General features: G+C 65.6%; 2 protein-coding genes across 3 annotated transcripts in view; both read right to left on the bottom strand.

Moving 5' to 3' along the window:
• LOC137465678 (fas-binding factor 1 homolog) overlaps positions 1-16,448 on the bottom strand; it is a 60,049-nt gene that overhangs the window by 20,456 nt on the left and 23,145 nt on the right. The window lies entirely within an intron of this gene.
• Positions 4,885-16,042, bottom strand: LOC137465681 (ER membrane protein complex subunit 10-like). Of its 2 annotated transcripts, XM_068177739.1 has the most exons (7): positions 15,897-16,041; positions 14,306-14,363; positions 11,539-11,651; positions 10,369-10,473; positions 9,339-9,520; positions 6,958-7,051; positions 4,885-5,009 (listed from the first exon to the last, which is right to left on the bottom strand). In XM_068177739.1, the coding sequence occupies exons 1-7, from the start codon at positions 16,005-16,007 to the stop codon at positions 4,899-4,901; spliced, it is 774 nt and encodes a 257-aa protein (XP_068033840.1). In that variant the 5' UTR covers positions 16,008-16,041; the 3' UTR covers positions 4,885-4,898. The 2 variants fall into 2 exon arrangements, with proteins under 2 accessions (XP_068033840.1, XP_068033841.1); XM_068177740.1 differs by lacking the exon at positions 6,958-7,051 and having other exon boundaries at positions 4,907-5,009; positions 15,897-16,042.

Genomic DNA, 16,448 nt, shown 5'->3' on the forward strand with positions numbered 1-16,448 from the left:
CCAGAAGTCGCTCTCCCCTCCCCCAAACGTGGCTCTCGCCACCGGAAGTTGCTATCCCCGCCGGAATTCGCTCTCCCCACCCCCGGCCATTCCCTTCCCGGAAGTGGCTGTCCCCACCGGAAGTTCCTCTCCCTCCCCCGGAAGTCGCTCTCTTCCCACCGAATGTTGCTCTCCCCCCGGACAATCCCAATCCCGGAAGTCGCTCCCCCCTCCCCCGGAAGTTCCTCTCTCTTCCCGGAAGTTGTCCTCCCCTCCCCGGAAGTCACTCTCTCCTTTCCCAGAAGTGGCTCTCCCATCTCCCGGAAGTTCCTCTCCCTGCCGGAAGTCACACTCCCTTCCCCCGGAAACCATTCTCCCTCTCCCGGAAGTCCTTTTCTCCCCACCGGAAGTCCCTCCCCTCTCCCGGAAGTCGCTCTCTCCCCTTTCCGGAAATTGCCCTCCCCTCTCCCGGAAGTGTCTCTCACCCTCCCGGAAGCGCCTGGCGTCGAACGGCTGCAGCAGCGCCCCCTGCTGGAGCGGCCCGTGCGGCGCGTGCGGGCCCCGCACGGCGCCGGGGGCGGGGCCGTCCCCGGGGCGCACGCGCAGGAAGAGCCCGCGGGGGGCGCTGCTGAGCAGCAGCCCCGGCCCCGCCCCCGCCGGGAGCAGCAGGCGCGGCAGCGGCGGCGGCGGCGCCCCCTGGCGGCCCGGAGGACTCAGCAGGTACTCGCCGGGGGGCAGCGCCCCCTGCCAGGCCAGGGCGGGGCCGCGGCGCAGCCGCAGCAGCAGCGCCGCGTCTCCTGCAGGGGGCGCCCGGGAGAGAAAGGGGCGGGGTCACCGCCGGGGTGGGACTGAGAGGGGGCGGGGCCGCGGGGGGTGGGGGTGGAGCCACAGCTCGGGGGGGGTCAGCGCTGGGGGCGTGGCCCAGGTGTGGGGATGGGTTTGGGGAGGAGCCAACACTGGGTGGGGTCAGGGCTGGGGGCGTGGCCGGGCTGCGAGGAACAGCTGGTGATTGGCTCCTCCCCTTGGGGGCGTGGCTTACCGTGCGCGGGGGGGAGGGGCTCTGCGCTTTCCACCTCGATGCGCAGCGGCACTTCCGGGGGCGGAGCCTCGGCTGAAGGGGCGGGGTCAGTCAGCGATTATGCCCCATTGCTCCGCCCCCAGGGCCGCCCCAGCCCCAGAATTGGCCCAGAAGTGCCCCCAGCTCCCCCCGCTCTCACCGGGCTTCTCCTCATCAGGGGCCCCCTCCTGGCTCTCGGGGGGTGGGGTCGGTGGGAGGGGCTCCGAGGGGCTCAGCCCTGCCTCCTTCTGGCTCTGCCGGGCCTTGGGGAGCCGGGGCTCTGTGGGGAGGCGGCACCGAGATGGTTAATTCGGCCTCTGACCCTGCACCCCTTCCCCTCCCTTCCCTGACCCCGTTTGGCCCCTCCCTCACTGCTCCTCTCTTTTGGTTCCCCCATCTCGGGGTAGCCCAGGCTCAAGGCCCTCCCCCGCTCGGGCCCCTCCTGATTTGGGGGTTCCCCCTCTGCCCACTCCCACCACAGTACCCCCATATTCCGTCCTTCACCCCATTTCCGCTGCGTCCCCCCATATTCAGTCCCTCACCCCATTTCCCTGTGTGTTCCCCCATATTCCATCCCCCCACATCCCATTTCCCGTGTGTCCCCCCACATCCCACTTCCCGTGTGTCCCCCAATATTCCGTCCCCATTTCCCGTGTTCCATCCCCCAGTTCCCGGTTCCCGCTGTCCCGGCTCCGTTGCTCACCGCGGGCGGGCAGCACCCGGTACACGCGGTAGGGGCAGGGCCCGTCCGAGCGGCTCCGGCCCGGCAGCGCCCGGAACTCGGGGCTCCGGGCCAGGGCGCAGCGGAGCCGCGTCTTCCAGCCCGCGGGGTCGGGGGGGTCCCCGGGCCGGAGCCGCCCCTTGTACTCTGCCCACGCCTGCCGGGAGCGCCGGCGTCAGCCCCGCCCACAGCCACGCCCATCTCATTAGCACAGCGCCGCCCCGCCCCTCCAGGCGCTGCCCCACCCACTCGCACTTTGCATCGCTCGGCCCCGCCCCCTGCTCAAAGCTCCACCCCGCAGTTGTCCCGGCCCATAGCCCCGCCCTCTGCTTAGCTCCGCCCTCTTTCACAGCCCCTCCCTGTTTTAAGAGCCCCCCACGACCAAGCCCCGCCCATTACCCTGCAGAGCCCCGCCCCTCGCACAGCCCCGCCCCTCAACTTACAGAGCCCCGCCCCACACCTTTCGGAGCGCCGTCATTGGCCCAGCCCCGCACCTTGCTGGACCCGCCCCAGCCCCGCCCCTAAATCTGCAGGCCCCGCCCCCGGCCCCGCCTTAACCCTGAAGAGCACCGTCCCCTGCCCGTCCCAGGCCCCGCCCCCTTCCCTCAGGTTCCGCCCCTGTCCCTGCAGAGCACCGCCCCCTTCCCTCAGGCCCCACCCCTGGCCCTGCAGAGCACCGCCCCCTTCCCTCAGGCCCCACCCCTGGCCCTGCAGAGCACCGCCCCCATCCATCAGGCCCCGCCCCTGACCCTGCAGAGCGCCGCCCCCGGGCCGTCTCAGGCCCCGCCCCCTTCCCTCAGGCCCCGCCCCTGACCCTGCAGAGCGCCGCCCCCGGGCCGTCTCAGGCCCCGCCCCCTTCCCTCAGGCCCCGCCCCTGTCCCTGCAGAGCACCGCCCCCTTCCCTCAGGCCCCGCCCCTGACCCTGCAGAGCGCCGCCCCCGGGCCGTCCCAGGCCCCGCCCCTTCCCTCAGGCCCCGCCCCCTGACCCTGAAGAGCACCGCCCCCTTCGCTCAGGCCCCGCCCCCTTCCTTCAGGCCCCGCCCCTGACCCTGCAGAGCGCCGCCCCCTTCCCTCAGGCCCCGCCCCTGACCCCGCAGAGCCCCCGCCCCTGGGCAGTCTCAGGCCCCGCCCCCTTCCCTCAGGCCCTGCCCCTGACCCTGCAGAGCGCCGCCCCCGGGCCGTCTCAGGCCCCCGCCCCCTTCCCTCAGGCCCGCCCCTGACCCTGCAGAGCGCCGCCCCCGGCCGTCTCAGGCCCGCCCCCTTCCCTCAGGCCCCGCCCCTGACCCTGCAGAGCGCCGCCCCCGGGCCCTCTCAGGCCCCGCCCCCTTCCCTCAGGCCCCGCCCCTGACCCTGCAGAGCGCCGCCCCCCTTCCCTCAGGCCCCGCCCTGACCCTGCAGAGCGCCGCCCCCGGGCCGTCGCGGGCCCCGCTCCTCCCGCCGTGGGCCCAGGGGATCCTCAGCGCCGTCCGGGCCGCGTCGTCCCACTGCAGCCCCGGGAAGCGCCCGCTCTGCAGCTGCGCCAGCAGCCACGGCCGCAGCCGCCGCGGGCCGCCCTCCGCCATCGCCGCGGGGCCCGGGGCGAGCCGGGGCGAGCCGGGGGCGAGCTGGGCCAGCCGGGCCCGCCGAACGGCGGCGCCGCTTCCGGGAGTTGACGTCACCGGTGCGGCCACGTGATCTCCCCTCCAATCAGCGGGCGGCCGCACGGCACCGCCCCCGTGCGTGAAGGGCGTGTCAACACAGCGCGCGTATTTGCATAAAGGGGCGTGGCTATAGCGCACGGTACTGACTGCCTAAAGGGGCGTGGCTACGCATCACGGTATCGACTCTAAATTTGCATAAAGAGGCGTGGTTAGAGCGGACGGGACCGCCTTTATATTTGCATAAAGGGGTGTGGCTGTCACACACGGGATCTACTCTATATTTGCATAAAGGGGTGTGGCTGTCACACAAGGGATCTACTCTATATTTGCATAAAGGGGTGTGGCTGTCACACACGGGATCTACTCTGTATTTGCATAAAGGGGTGTGGCTGTCACACACGGGATCTACTCTGTATTTGCATAAAGGGGCGTGGTTATATCGCACAGAACCGCCTCTGTATTTGCTTTGGTATTTGCATACAGCGCCGGGTTCTCTCATATTTGAATAACGGGGCGTGGCCGTCCTTGCAAGCTCCGCCCCCCTGCCCCCAATTCCCTTTCCGGGCTCCCTCCGGGGCAGAGCCGAGGTTTTGGGGTCCCCCCCAAAAGAGCCGGGCCGTGGGGACCCCCTGGACCCCCGGAGCTCTCAGCAGTCAGGCCCCGTGCTCCCGGACTGGGGGGGTCCCTCCCACATTTGGGGGTGTTACACCCGGATTTGGGGGTCACACCTGGATTTGGGGGGGGGGTCACCACTTGGATTAGAGGGGCTCACAGCCAGATTTGGGGAGTCACGCCCGGATTTGGGGGTTACACTCATATTTGGGGGGTGGGTCACAACAGATTTGGGGTCGCACACAGACTTAGGGGTGACCTACCCAGATTTAAGGGGGGGGGGGGTCACACCCAGATTTGGGGTCTCACCCCCACATTTGGGGTCTCTCACAGATTTGGGGTCCACCGAGATTTGGGGTCTCACCCCCACATTTGGGGTCTCTCACAGATTTGGGGTCACCCAGATTTGGGGTGTCACCCCCACATTTGGGGTCTCTCACAGATTTGGGGTCACCCAGATTTGGGGTCTCACCCCCACATTTGGGGTCTCTCACAGATTTGGGGTCACCGAGATTTGGGGTCTCACCCCCACATTTGGGGTCTCTCACAGATTTGGGGTCACACCCAGATTTGGGGTCTCACCCCCACATTTGGGGTCTCTCACAGATTTGGGGTCACACCCAGATTTGGGGTCTCACCCCCACATTTGGGGTCTCTCACAGATTTGGGGTCACACCCAGATTTGGGGTCTCACCCCCACATTTGGGGTCTCTCACAGATTTGGGGTCACACCCAGATTTGGGGTCTCACCCCCACATTTGGGGTCTCTCACAGATTTGGGGTCACCCAGATTTGGGGGGGTCACACCCACATTCGGGATCTCCCACAGCTTTATTGCCCATCCCCCACGTGGGGGGGTCAGGGGGTGATTTTTTTTTTGGGGGGGGTCTCACCTGACCCCCGCCCCCCCCCCACCCCCCGTGCCCCCCCCCTGCGCCCCCCCGGCGTCGGGGGCTCCGGACATCATGAGGAAGAGCACGATGGGGATGATGTACATCCACTGTGGGGAGAGGAGGGGGTCACCCCGAATCAGCCTAAATCACCCCAAAATCCACCCCAAAGTCAGCCCAGAATCCACCCCAAATCACCCCCAAAATGAGCCCAAAATCCACCCTAAAATGAGCCCAAAATACACCCCAAAATGAGCCCAAAATCCACCCTAAAATGAGCCCAAAATCCACCCCAAAATCCACCCCAAATCACCCCAAAATGAGCCCAAAATCCACCCTAAAATGAGCCCAAAATCCACCCCAAATCAGCCCAAATCACCTCAAAATGAGCCCAAATACAGCCCAAAATGAGCCTAAAATCACCCCAAAATCCACCCCAAAATCAATCCAAATCACCCCGAAATCCACCGCAAAATCAGCCCCAAATCACCCCAAAATTCACCCAAAATTTGGGGGTGCCACCCCAAAATCAGCCCCAATTCACCCCAAATTCACTCCAAATTTTACCCCCAGAATCCACCACAAATCACCCCCAAAATCCACCCCAAATCACCCCAAAATCCACCCCAAAATCCATCCAAAATCAGCCCCAAACCACCCCAAAATCCACTCCCAAATGGAAAACTGGGGTCACCCCAAAATTGGCCCCAATGAGGGGGTCACCCCAAAATCCACCTCCCAAATGGGGGCATCACCCCAAAATCAGCCCAAAATCAGCCCAAAAACACCCTAAAATCTACTCCCAAAAGGGAAATTGGGGGTCACCCCAAAATCCACCCCAAAATCCCCTGCAGATGAGTGGGGTCACCCCAAAACCCACCCCAAATGGGGTGCTCACCACCCAAAATCCACCTAAAATCACCCCAAATTCAGCCCCAGATCTCCACAAATGGAAATGGGGGGGTCACCCCAAAATCCATCCTGAATCACCCCATGATCACCCCAAAATCCACCCCAAATCACCCCAAAATCAGCCCAAACCCCCCCCCAATGGGGAAGGGCCACCCCAAAACCCACCCTGCCCCATCTCAAACAGGGGGGGTCACCCCAAAATCCCAATCCCGCGAGGTGTGGTGGAGAGTTTGGGGGTGCAGGAGGGGTTTGGGGGATCAGGAGGATTTTGGGGGGTGGTCAGGAGGATTTTTGGGAGTGCAGGAGGGTTTGGGGGTTCAAGAGGAGTTTTGGGGGGGCCAGGAGGGGTTTGGGGGTTCAGAGGGTTGGGGGTTCAGGGGATTTGAGGTTTTTGGGGTGTAGGTGGATTTCGGGGCAGTGAATTTTTGGGTGGGATTTGGGGGTCCTGGGTGATTTTTGGGGTGTCCCAGGTGGTTTTGGGGTGCCCCAGGTGTTTTCTGGGGTTCCCGGATGAATTTTGGGGTGTCCCAGGTGATTTTTGGGGTGCCTCAGGTAGTTTTTGGGGTCCTCAGGTGGTTTTGGTGTCCCAGGTGGTTTTGGGTGTTCCAGGTGATTTTTGGGGTCCCCAGGAGGTTTTGGGGTGTCCCTCGGTGTTTTTGAGGTGTCTCCAGGAGGCTTTGGGGTCCCCAGGAGGTTCTGGGGTCCCCAGGAGGTTTTGGTGTCCCCAGGAGGTTTTGGGGTGTCCCAGGTGATTTTTGGGGTCCCAGAAGGTTTTGGGGTGTCTCAGGTGATTTTTGGGTGTCCCAGGTGATTTTTGGGGTCCCCAGGAGGTTCTGGGGTCCCCCCGGAGGTTTTGGGTGTCCCCAGGAGGTTTTGGGGTCCCCAGGAGGTTCTGGGGTCCCCCGGAGGTTTTGGGGTGTCCCCAGGAGGTTTTGGGGTCCCCAGGAGGTTCTGGGTGTCCCCAGGAGGTTTTGGGGTGTCCCAGGTGATTTTTGGGGTCCCAGAAGGTTTTGGGGTGTCTCAGGTGATTTTTGAGTGTCCCAGGTGATTTTTGGGGTCCCGAGGATATTTTGGGGTGTCCCCAGGAGGTTTTGGGGTGTCCCAGGAGGTTTTGGGGTCCCCAGGAGGTTTTGGGGTGTCCCTCACGTATTTGGCAAAGAAGGATTTCTGCTCCTGCGGGTTCCGCGCGCGCTGGGCCTGCTCCTGCTCCAGGTGCCGGATGAAGGCGGCGGTCTCAGGGCTGGGGACAGCGGGGGACAATGGGGACATTGGGGACAGCCAGGGGACATTGGGGACATTGGGGACAGTGGGGACATTTGGACAGCCAGCGGACATTGGGAACATCAGGAGGTTGGGGACATTGGGGACATGGGTGACATCAGGGACATTGGGGACAGCCAGGGGACACTGGGGACATTGGGGAGACATTGAGGGGGTTGGGGACATCGGGGACATCAGGGACATCGGGGACATCAGGGACATCAGGGACAAAGGGGACATTGGGGACATCGGGGACACTGGGGACATTGGGGACACTGGAGACATTGGGGACATCGGGGAGACATTGAGGGGGTTGGGGACACTGGGGACATCAGGGACACTGAGGACATTGGGGACATCAGGGGGTTGGGGACATTGGGGACATGGGTGACATCAGGGACATTGGGGACATCGGGGACATTGGGGACAGCCAGGGGATATTGGGGCCATTGGGGGCATTGGGACATCGGGGACACTGGGGACATTGGGGACATCGGGGACATTGGGGACATCGGGGACATTGGGGACAGCCAGGGGATATTGGGGCCATTGGGGACATTGGGGACATCGGAGACACTGGGGACATTGGGGACACTGGGGACAGCCAGGGGACATTGGGGGACACTGGGGACATTCAGGACATTGGGGACATCAGGAGGGGACACGGGGTCACGGCCACCCCAAAACTTCCCCCCTGCCCCCAGGGGTAACCCCCAAAACTGAACCAGCCCCAAAATCCCCCCAGGATCACAGTGTCCCCATGTCCCCGTGTCCCCAATGTCCCACGGTGTCCCCATGTCCCAGTGTCCCAATGTCCCACAGTGTCCCCATGTCCCAGTGTCCCAATGTCCCACGGTGTCCCCATGTCCCTCAGTGTCCCCAGGCTGTCTCTTGCTGTCCCCACGGTGTCCCCATGTCCCTCAGTGTCCCCAGGCTGTCTCTTGCTGTCCCCACGGTGTCCCCATGTCCCTCAGTGTCCCCAGGCTGTCTCTTGCTGTCCCCATGGTGTCCCCATGTCCCTCAGTGTCCCCAGGCTGTCCCCACAGTGTCCCCATGTCCCTCAGTGTCCCCAGGCTGTCTCTTGCTGTCCCCACGGTGTCCCCATGTCCCTCAGTGTCCCCAGGCTGTCCCCACAGTGTCCCCATGTCCCTCAGTGTCCCCAGGCTGTCTCTTGCCTGTCCCCACCGGTGTCCCCATGTCCCTCAGTGTCCCCAGGCTGTCCCCCACAGTGTCCCCCCGTCCCTGTCACTCACATGGCAGGAGGGCGTGGCACGAGGCCACCGAGGCTTGGGGACTGCCAGGTCAGTGTCCCCAGTGTGTCCCCACGTCCCCCCCCGTGTCCCAGTGTCACTCAGGTGCTGGGGACACCCAGGTCAATGTCCTCCACTGTCCCCCCATGTCCCCGTGTCCCCACATCCCCCAATGCCCCCTGTCCCCATGTCCCCCCATGTTCCCCCATCCCCTGTTTCCTGTCCCCATCCCTGTCCCCTGTCCCTGTGTCCCCCCATATCCCCATGTCCCCCCCATGTCCCCATGTCCCCTGTCCCCATCCCCTGTCCCCATATCCCCATGTCCCCTGTCTCCATCCCTGTTCCCATCCCTGTCCCCATCCCCATCCCTGTTCCCTGTCCCGGTCCCCTGTCCCCATATTCCCATGTCCCCTGTCCCTGTCCCCGTCCCTGTCCCCAACCCCGTCCCTGTCCCCATCCCCTGTCCCCATTCATGTCCCCCATCCCTGTCCCCGTCCCCATCCCCTGTCCCCATCCCTGTCCCCATCCCCATCCCTGTCCCCATCCCCATCCCCGTCCCTGTCCCCATCCCCATCCCTGTCCCTGTCCCCATCCCCGTCCCTGTCCCCTGTCCCCCATCCCCATCCCTGTCCCCCTGTCCCATCCCCGTCCCTGTCCCCGTCCCCATCCCCGTCCCTGTCCCCGTCCCCGTCCCCATCCCCGTCCCTGTCCCCGTCCCTGTCCCCATCCCCATCCCCGTCCCCGTCCCCATCCCCATCCCTGTCCCCATCCCCGTCCCCATCCCTGTCCCCGTCCCTGTCCCTGTCCCCATCCCCATCCCTGTCCCCATCCCCATCCCTGTCCCCTGTCCCCATCCCTGTCCCCATCCCCTGTCCCCATCCCTGTCCCGATCCCCATCCCCTGTCCCCATCCCCGTCCCCGTCCCCATCCCCATCCCTGTCCCCGTCCCCGTCCCCATCCCCATCCTTGTCCCCGTCCCCATCCCTGTCCCCTGTCCCCTCTGTCCCCGTCCCTCACGTGGCGGCGGGCAGGGGCTGTCTCAGTGCCACCGAGGTGTTGAAGAGCTCCAGGTGCCCGTCCTCCACCTGGGAGCCCCGGCAGGTGCCCGGCGCTGCCACCACCCCCAGGGCCACCACGTGCCCGGCCACGTCCAGGTGCAGCGACAGCTGGTCCGACAGGTGTGACTCCAGCAGGGCACACTGCCACACGGCAGGGGACACATCAGGGGACACGGCAGGGGACACGGCAGGGGACATGAGGGGACAGGGACATGGGGACACGTGAGGGACATGAGGGGACATGAGGGGACAGGGACACAGGGACATGGGGACATGGGAACACGTGAGGGGACACGAGAGGGGACATGTGAGGGGACAAGAGGACAAAGGGATATATGAGGGGACAGGGACATGGGGACATGGGGACAAGGGGACACATGAGGGGACATGAGGGGACATGAGGGGACGGGGACACAGGGACATGGGGACAAGGGGACACGTGAGGGGACATGAGGGACATGAGGGGACGGGGACACAGGGACATGGGGACAAGGGGACACATGAGGGGACACAAGGGGACAGGGACATGGGAACATGTGAGGGGACAGGGACACAGGGACATGAGGAGGTGTCCCAGAGTGTCCCAGGACATCCCAGGGGTGTCCCCAGGGTGTCCACAGGATGTCCCAGGTCAGGGTGTCCCAGGGGTGTCCCCAGGTGTCACAGAGGTGTCCCAAGGGTGTCCCAGGGGTGTCCCCAGAGTGTCCCCAGGGATGTCCCAGGTCAGGGTGTCCCAGGGTGTCCCCAGTGTCCCCAGAGTGTCCCCAGGGGTGTCCCAGGGTGTCCCAGAGGTGTCACAGAAGTGTCATAGAGGTGTCCCAGGATGTCCCCAGGGTGTCCCAGGAGTGTCCCAGGGTGTCCCCAGGGTGTCCCCAGGTGTCACAGGGATGTCCCAGGTCAGGGTGTCCCCAGAGTGTCCCCAGGATGTCCCAGGTCAGGGTGTCCCCCGGGGTGTCCCCGTGTGTCCCAGGGGTGTCCCTGTCACTCACCGCCCTGACGAAGGAGGTGACAAACTCGGAGCCGCCCTCCTCTCCTGGGCCCAGGGGCCTGCGGGGGACCCGCACCCGGTACAGCCCGTCCCGCGCGGCCACCTCCTGTGGGGACACCGGTGTCACCAGTGTCACCCAGTGTCACCCAGTGCCACCCTAGTGTCACCCAGTGTCACCCAGTGTCACCCCTGACCCGCACCCGGTACAGCCCGTCCCGCGCGGCCACCTCCTGTGGGGACACCGGTGTCACCGGTGTCACCAGTGTCACCCAGTGCCACCCTAGTGTCACCCAGTGTCACCCAGTGTCACCCCCTGACCCGCACCCGGTACAGCCCGTCCCGCGCGGCCACCTCCTGTGGGGACACCGGTGTCACCAGTGTCACCCAGTGTCACCCAGTGTCACCCAGTGTCACCCCTGACCCGCACCCGGTACAGCCCGTCCCGTGCGGCCACCTCCTGTGGGGACACCGGTGTCACCAGTGTCACCAGTGTCACCCAATGCCACCCTAGTGTCACCCAGTGTCACCCCTGACCCGCACCCAGTACAGCCCGTCCTGCGTGGCCACCTCCTGTGGGGACACCGGTGTCACCTGGTGTCACCTCAGTGTCCCCAGTGCCCCCCTGCTGTCCCTCCTCTGTCTCTCGCTGTCCCTTCAGTGCCCCCCATGTCCCCCCGTGTCCTGTGTCACCTCGTGTCCCGGTGTCCCCCCATGTCCCAGTGTCCCCCCCATGTCCCGGTGTCCTCATGTTGTCCCCCCGTGTCCCTTGTGTCCCGGTGTCCCTGTGGTGTCCCAGTGTCCCTCCCGTGTCCCCCGATGTCCTGGTGTCCCCGCAGTATCCCCATGTCCCCCCCGTGTCCCGGTGTCCCCCTGTCCCCCCATGTCCCCCCCGTGTCCCCCCATGTCCCCCGTGTCCTGGTGTCCCCCGCAGTATCCCCATGTCCCCCCGTGTCCCCCCATGTCCCCCGTGTCCCGGTGTCCCCCTGTCCCCCCATGTCCCCCCGTGTCCCCCCATGTCCCCCGTGTCCCGGTGTCCCCCTGTCCCCCCATGTCCCCCCGTGTCCCCCCATGTCCCCCCGTGTCCTGGTGTCCCCCTGTCCCCCCACGTCCCCCATGTCCCAGTGTCTCCGTGTCCCGGTGTCCCTGTGGTGTCCCCGGTGCCGTCCCTGACCCGGAGCCGGGCCCGTTCCTCGTCCCCGAGCGGTTTCTGGGTCAGCGCCAGCGCGGGCTCGGGGCCCCAGCTCAGGGCCAGCGTCCCCCGGCGGCGGAACCGCGGTGCATCGTCTGGGGATGGGACAGGGACATGGGGACAGGGGACAGGGACAGGGGACAGGGAGAGCAGACAGGGACAGGGGACAGGGACAGGGACAGGGGACAGGGAACAGGGGACAGGGACAGGGGACAGGGACAGGGAGAGCAGACAGGGACAGGGGACAGGGACAGGGAGAGCAGACAGGGACAGGGGACAGGGACAGGGACAGGGGACAGGGAACAGGGGACAGGGACAAGGGAACAGGGGACAGGGGACAGGGACGGAGACAGGGAGAGCAGACAAGGACAGGGGACAGGGACAGGGAGAGCAGACAGGGACAGGGGACAGGGACAGGGAGAGCAGACAGGGACAGGGGACAGGGACAGGGACAGGGGACAGGGAACAGGGGACAGGGACAAGGGAACAGGGGACAGGGACAAGGGAACAGGGGACAGGGGACAGGGACGGAGACAGGGAGAGCAGACAAGGACAGGGGACAGGGATGGGGACGGGGACAGGGACAGGGGACAGGGACAGGGGACAGGGAACAGGGACAGGGACAGGGGACAGGGACGGGGACAGGGGACAGGGGAAAGGGGACAGGGAACAGGGACAGGGGACAGGGACAGGGGACAGGGACAGGGACAGGGAGAGCAGACAGGGACAGGGACAGGGAACAGGGGACAGGGACAGGGACAGGGGACAGGGACAGGGACAGGGGACAGGGGACAGGGACAGGGACGGGGAAAGGGGACACAGATGGGGGAATGGGGATAGGGGGACATGGGGACAAGGGAAGACAGGGACATGGAGGGACAGGGGACACGAGGACATGGAGACATGGGACAAGGAGACATGGGGACATGGCATTGGCACCCAGGACAGCCCGGTCCCCATGCCCCCGGTGCCACCCCTGTGCCCCCAGTGCCACCCCTGTCCCCATGTCCCGAGTGCCACCCCCAGCCTGGCGTCCCCAGTGCCACCCCATGCCCCTAGTGTCACCCCCTGTCCCTCCTCCCCCAGTGCCACCCCTGTCCCTCCTCCCCCAGTGCCACCCCTGTCCCTCCGCCCCCCGTCCCCATGTCCCAGTGCCACCCTATCACTGTGTCCCCAGCCCCCAATGTCCCCAGTGCCACCCCCAGCTTGGCGTCCCCAGTGCCACCCCTGTGCCCCCAGTGCCACCTGTGTCCCTGTACCCTCAGTGCCACCCCTGTGCCCCCAGTGCCACCTGTGTCCCTGTACCCTCAGTGCCACCCCTGTGTTCCCAGTGCCACCCCTGTCCCAGTGCCCCCCATTCCCACATCCCCAGCGCCACCTCCATGTCCCCATCCTGTCACCCAGCTCAGTGTCCCAATGTCCCCATGTCCCCAGTGTCCCCCCAATGTCCCAGTGTCCCCCTGTCCCTGTGTCCCCAATGTCCCCATGCCCCATGTCCCCAATGTCCCATGTCCCCAGCGATGTCCCAAATATCCCCAGCGATGTCCCCAATGTCCCCAGCGATGTCCCCAATGTCCCCTGCGATGTCCCCAGTGTCCCCAGCGATGTCCCCAATGTCCCCAGCGATGTCCCCAATGTCCCCGGCGATGTCCCCAATGTCCCCAGCGATGTCCCCAATATCCCCAGCGATGTCCCCAATGTCCCCCTGCGATGTCCCCAGTGTCCCCAGCGATGTCCCCAATGTCCCCAGCGATGTCCCCAATGTCCCCGGCGATGTCCCCAATGTCCCCAGCGATGTCCGAATATCCCCAGCGATGTCCCCAATGTCCCCAGCGATGTCCCCAATGTCCCAGGCGATGTCCCAAATATCCCCAGCGATGTCCCCAATGTCCCCTGCGATGTCCCCAGTATCCCCAGTGATGTCCCCAATGTCCCCTGTGATGTCCCAATGTCCCCTGTGATATCCCCAGTGTCCCCTGCGATGTCCCCAATGTCCCAGCGATGTCCCCAATGTCCCCAGCGATGTCCCCAATGTCCCCAGTGATGTCCCAAATATCCCCAGCGATGTCCCCAATGTCCCCAGTGATGTCCCAAATATCCCCAGCGATGTCCCCAATGTCCCCAGCGATGTCTCCAGTGTCCCCAGCGATGTCCCCAATGTCCCAGCGATGTCCCCAGTGTCCCCAGCGATGTCCCCAATGTCCCCAGCGATGTCCCCAATGTCCCCAGTGATGTCCCCAATGTCCCCAGTGGTGTCCCCAATGTCCCCTGCGATGTCCCCAGTGATGTCCCCAATGTCCCCAGCGATGTCCCCAATGTCCCCGGCGATGTCCCCAATGTCCCAGCGATGTCCCCAGTGTCCCCTGCGATGTCCGAATATCCCCAGCAATGTCCCCAATGTCCCCAGTGACGTCCCAATGTCCCCAGCGATGTCCCCAATGTCCCCAGTGATGTCCCCAATGTCTCCAGTGGTGTCCCCAATGTCCCCTGCGATGTCCCCAGTGATGTCCCTAATGTCCCCAGTGATGTCCCCAATGTCCCCAGCGATGTCCCAAATATCCCCAGCGATGTTCCCAATGTCCCCTGCGATGTCCCCAATGTCCCCAGTGATGTCCCCACTGTCCCCAGCGATGTCCCCAGTGTCCCCAGTGATGTCCCCAATGTCCCCGGCGATGTCCCCAGTGTCCCCAGCGATGTCCCCAATGTCCCCAGCGATGTCCCCAGTGTCCCAGTGTCCCCTGTCCCTCACCCAGCTCAAAGGAGTGCTCCAGGCTCAGGCTCACCCGGCAGCTCTCAGTGTCACCGGCCTGGGGGGACACAGGGGGACATCAGGGGGACATCAGGGTGACACGGGGGTGACACGGGGGTGACACGGGGGTGACACCAGGACAGGGACACAGGGGTGACACCAGGGGGATGCCAGGGGGACACAGGGGTGACACAAGGGTGGCACCAGGAGGACACAGAGGTGACATCAGGGCGGGGACACCCCCAGGAGGAAGTGGGGGCACCCCACAGGCCTCATGAATATTAATGACCGGCCCCCACGCCCTCATTAATGCTAATGAGGCTCTGCAGCCTCAACCCCCTCATGAATATTAATCACCTGGCAGGAACCAGAACCGCCCCTCATTAGCATGAATGAGGTGGAGCAGGCTCATTACTTTGAACCTGAACCACGTTAATTAATATTAATGAGGGCAGCCCGCGGCCCCGCCCCTCGCAGCTATGGCCTCTATTAGTTTATACACCCCTAATTAATATTAATGAGGACAGCACACGACCACGCCCCCTCGCAGCTACGGCCGCCGTTAGTTGACCCACCCCTAATTAATATTAATGAGGGCGGCGCGCAGGCTGAGCAGAGCGATCCGGGCTCTATGGGCACGCAGCCACGCCCCCCTCATTAATATTAACGAGCCCCCATCCTGCACGGGGCCCTCACGCACACCGGGTACCGGGTACAGAGTGCCGGGAACCGAGTGTACCGACTACCGGGCGCTGGCCCCGCACCGAGGACGCTCCGGGCTCCCGCAGAGCCGCCCCCGCTGCCCCGGTGATCCCGGAGCTCACCCTGGTGCCGGTGCCGGTACCGGAGCTCCCCCAGCAGAGCTCCTGGCCCCGCATCCCGCCCCCCGCTCACTCCCGTCCCGGTACCGGGGCTCTCCCGTTCACTCCCATCCCGGTACCGGGGCTCTCCCGCTCACTCCCATCCCGGTACCGGGGCTCTCCCGCTCACTCCCGTCCCGGTACCGGGGCTCTCCCCGCTCACTCCCGTCCCGGTACCGGGGCTCTCCCGCTCACTCCTGTCCCGGTACCGGGGCTCTCCCGCTCACTCCCATCCCGGTACCGGGGCTCTCCCGCTCACTCCCGTCCCGGTACCGGGGCTCTCCCCGCTCACTCCCGTCCCGGTACCGGGGCTCTCCCGCTCACTCCTGTCCCGGTACCGGGGCTCTCCCGCTCACTCCCATCCCGGTACCGGGGCTCTCCCGCTCACTCCCGTCCCGGTACCGGGGCTCTCCCCGCTCACTCCAGTCCCGGTACCGGGGCTCTCCCCGCTCACTCCTGTCCCGGTACCGGGGCTCTCCCGCTCACTCCAGTCCCGGTACCGGGGCTCTCCCGCTCACTCCCATCCCGGTACCGGGGCTCTCCCGCTCACTCCTGTCCCGGTACCGGGGCTCTCCCGCTCACCCTGATCCCGGTACCGGGGCTCTCCCGCTCACTCCGATCCCGGTACCGGGGCTCTCCCGCTCACTCCGATCCCGGTAGCAGGGCTCTCCCCGCTCACCCTGATCCCGGTACCGGGGCTGCCCCGCTGCCCCCGGAGCCCCCGTGCTCACCCTGGTGCCGGTGCCGGTACCGGAGCCCCCCCGGCAGAGCCCCCCGGCCCGGCCCAGCGCCGCCCCCGCAGCCAGCAGCGCCAGCAGCGGCACCGGCCACGGCGCCGCCATCTTGGAGCGCGGGGTACGGCGGGAACGGGGCGGGGCACGGCGGGAATGGGGCGGGGCACGGCGGGAACGGGGCGTGGTCAGATGGGGCGTGGCCGGATCGGGGCGGGACCAGAGCGGGGGCGGGGCTGCCACGGAGGGGGCGTGGTCATCTTGTGGGATGGGGCGTGGTCGGTGGGAGGGGAGGGGCTTCTGTGAGGGGGCGGGGCCAACAATGCTCCCCATTGCGTGTCCCCCCTCCCCCACCCCACATCCAGCTCGGGAACGCCCAGGATGGACAGAGGGACCCCCCAGTCACCCCTGAGACCCCTCCCAGTCACCTCTGGGACCTCCCAGTAACACTGAGACCCCTCCCAGTAACCCCTGAGTGCTCCCAGTCACCCCTGAGACCCCTCCCAGTCACCTCTGGGACCTCCCAGTAACACTGAGACCCCTCCCAGTAAC

The sequence above is a fragment of the Anomalospiza imberbis genome, unplaced genomic scaffold (assembly GCF_031753505.1).
Source record: "Anomalospiza imberbis isolate Cuckoo-Finch-1a 21T00152 unplaced genomic scaffold, ASM3175350v1 scaffold_101, whole genome shotgun sequence".
NCBI classification, from domain to species: domain Eukaryota; kingdom Metazoa; phylum Chordata; class Aves; order Passeriformes; family Viduidae; genus Anomalospiza; species Anomalospiza imberbis.

Coding starts and splice junctions, on each gene's coding strand:
- LOC137465681 (XM_068177739.1), bottom strand. CDS start 16,007: ATGGCGGCGCCGTGGCCGGTGCCGCTGCTGGCGCTGCTGGCTGCGGGG. Junction 9,521..10,368: donor TCACCTCCTTCGTCAGGGCG/GTGAGTGACAGG, acceptor GCCGTGTGGCAG/TGTGCCCTGCTGGAGTCACA. Junction 7,052..9,338: donor CAGCCCCTGCCCGCCGCCAC/GTGAGGGACGGG, acceptor CGCTGTCCCCAG/CCCTGAGACCGCCGCCTTCA.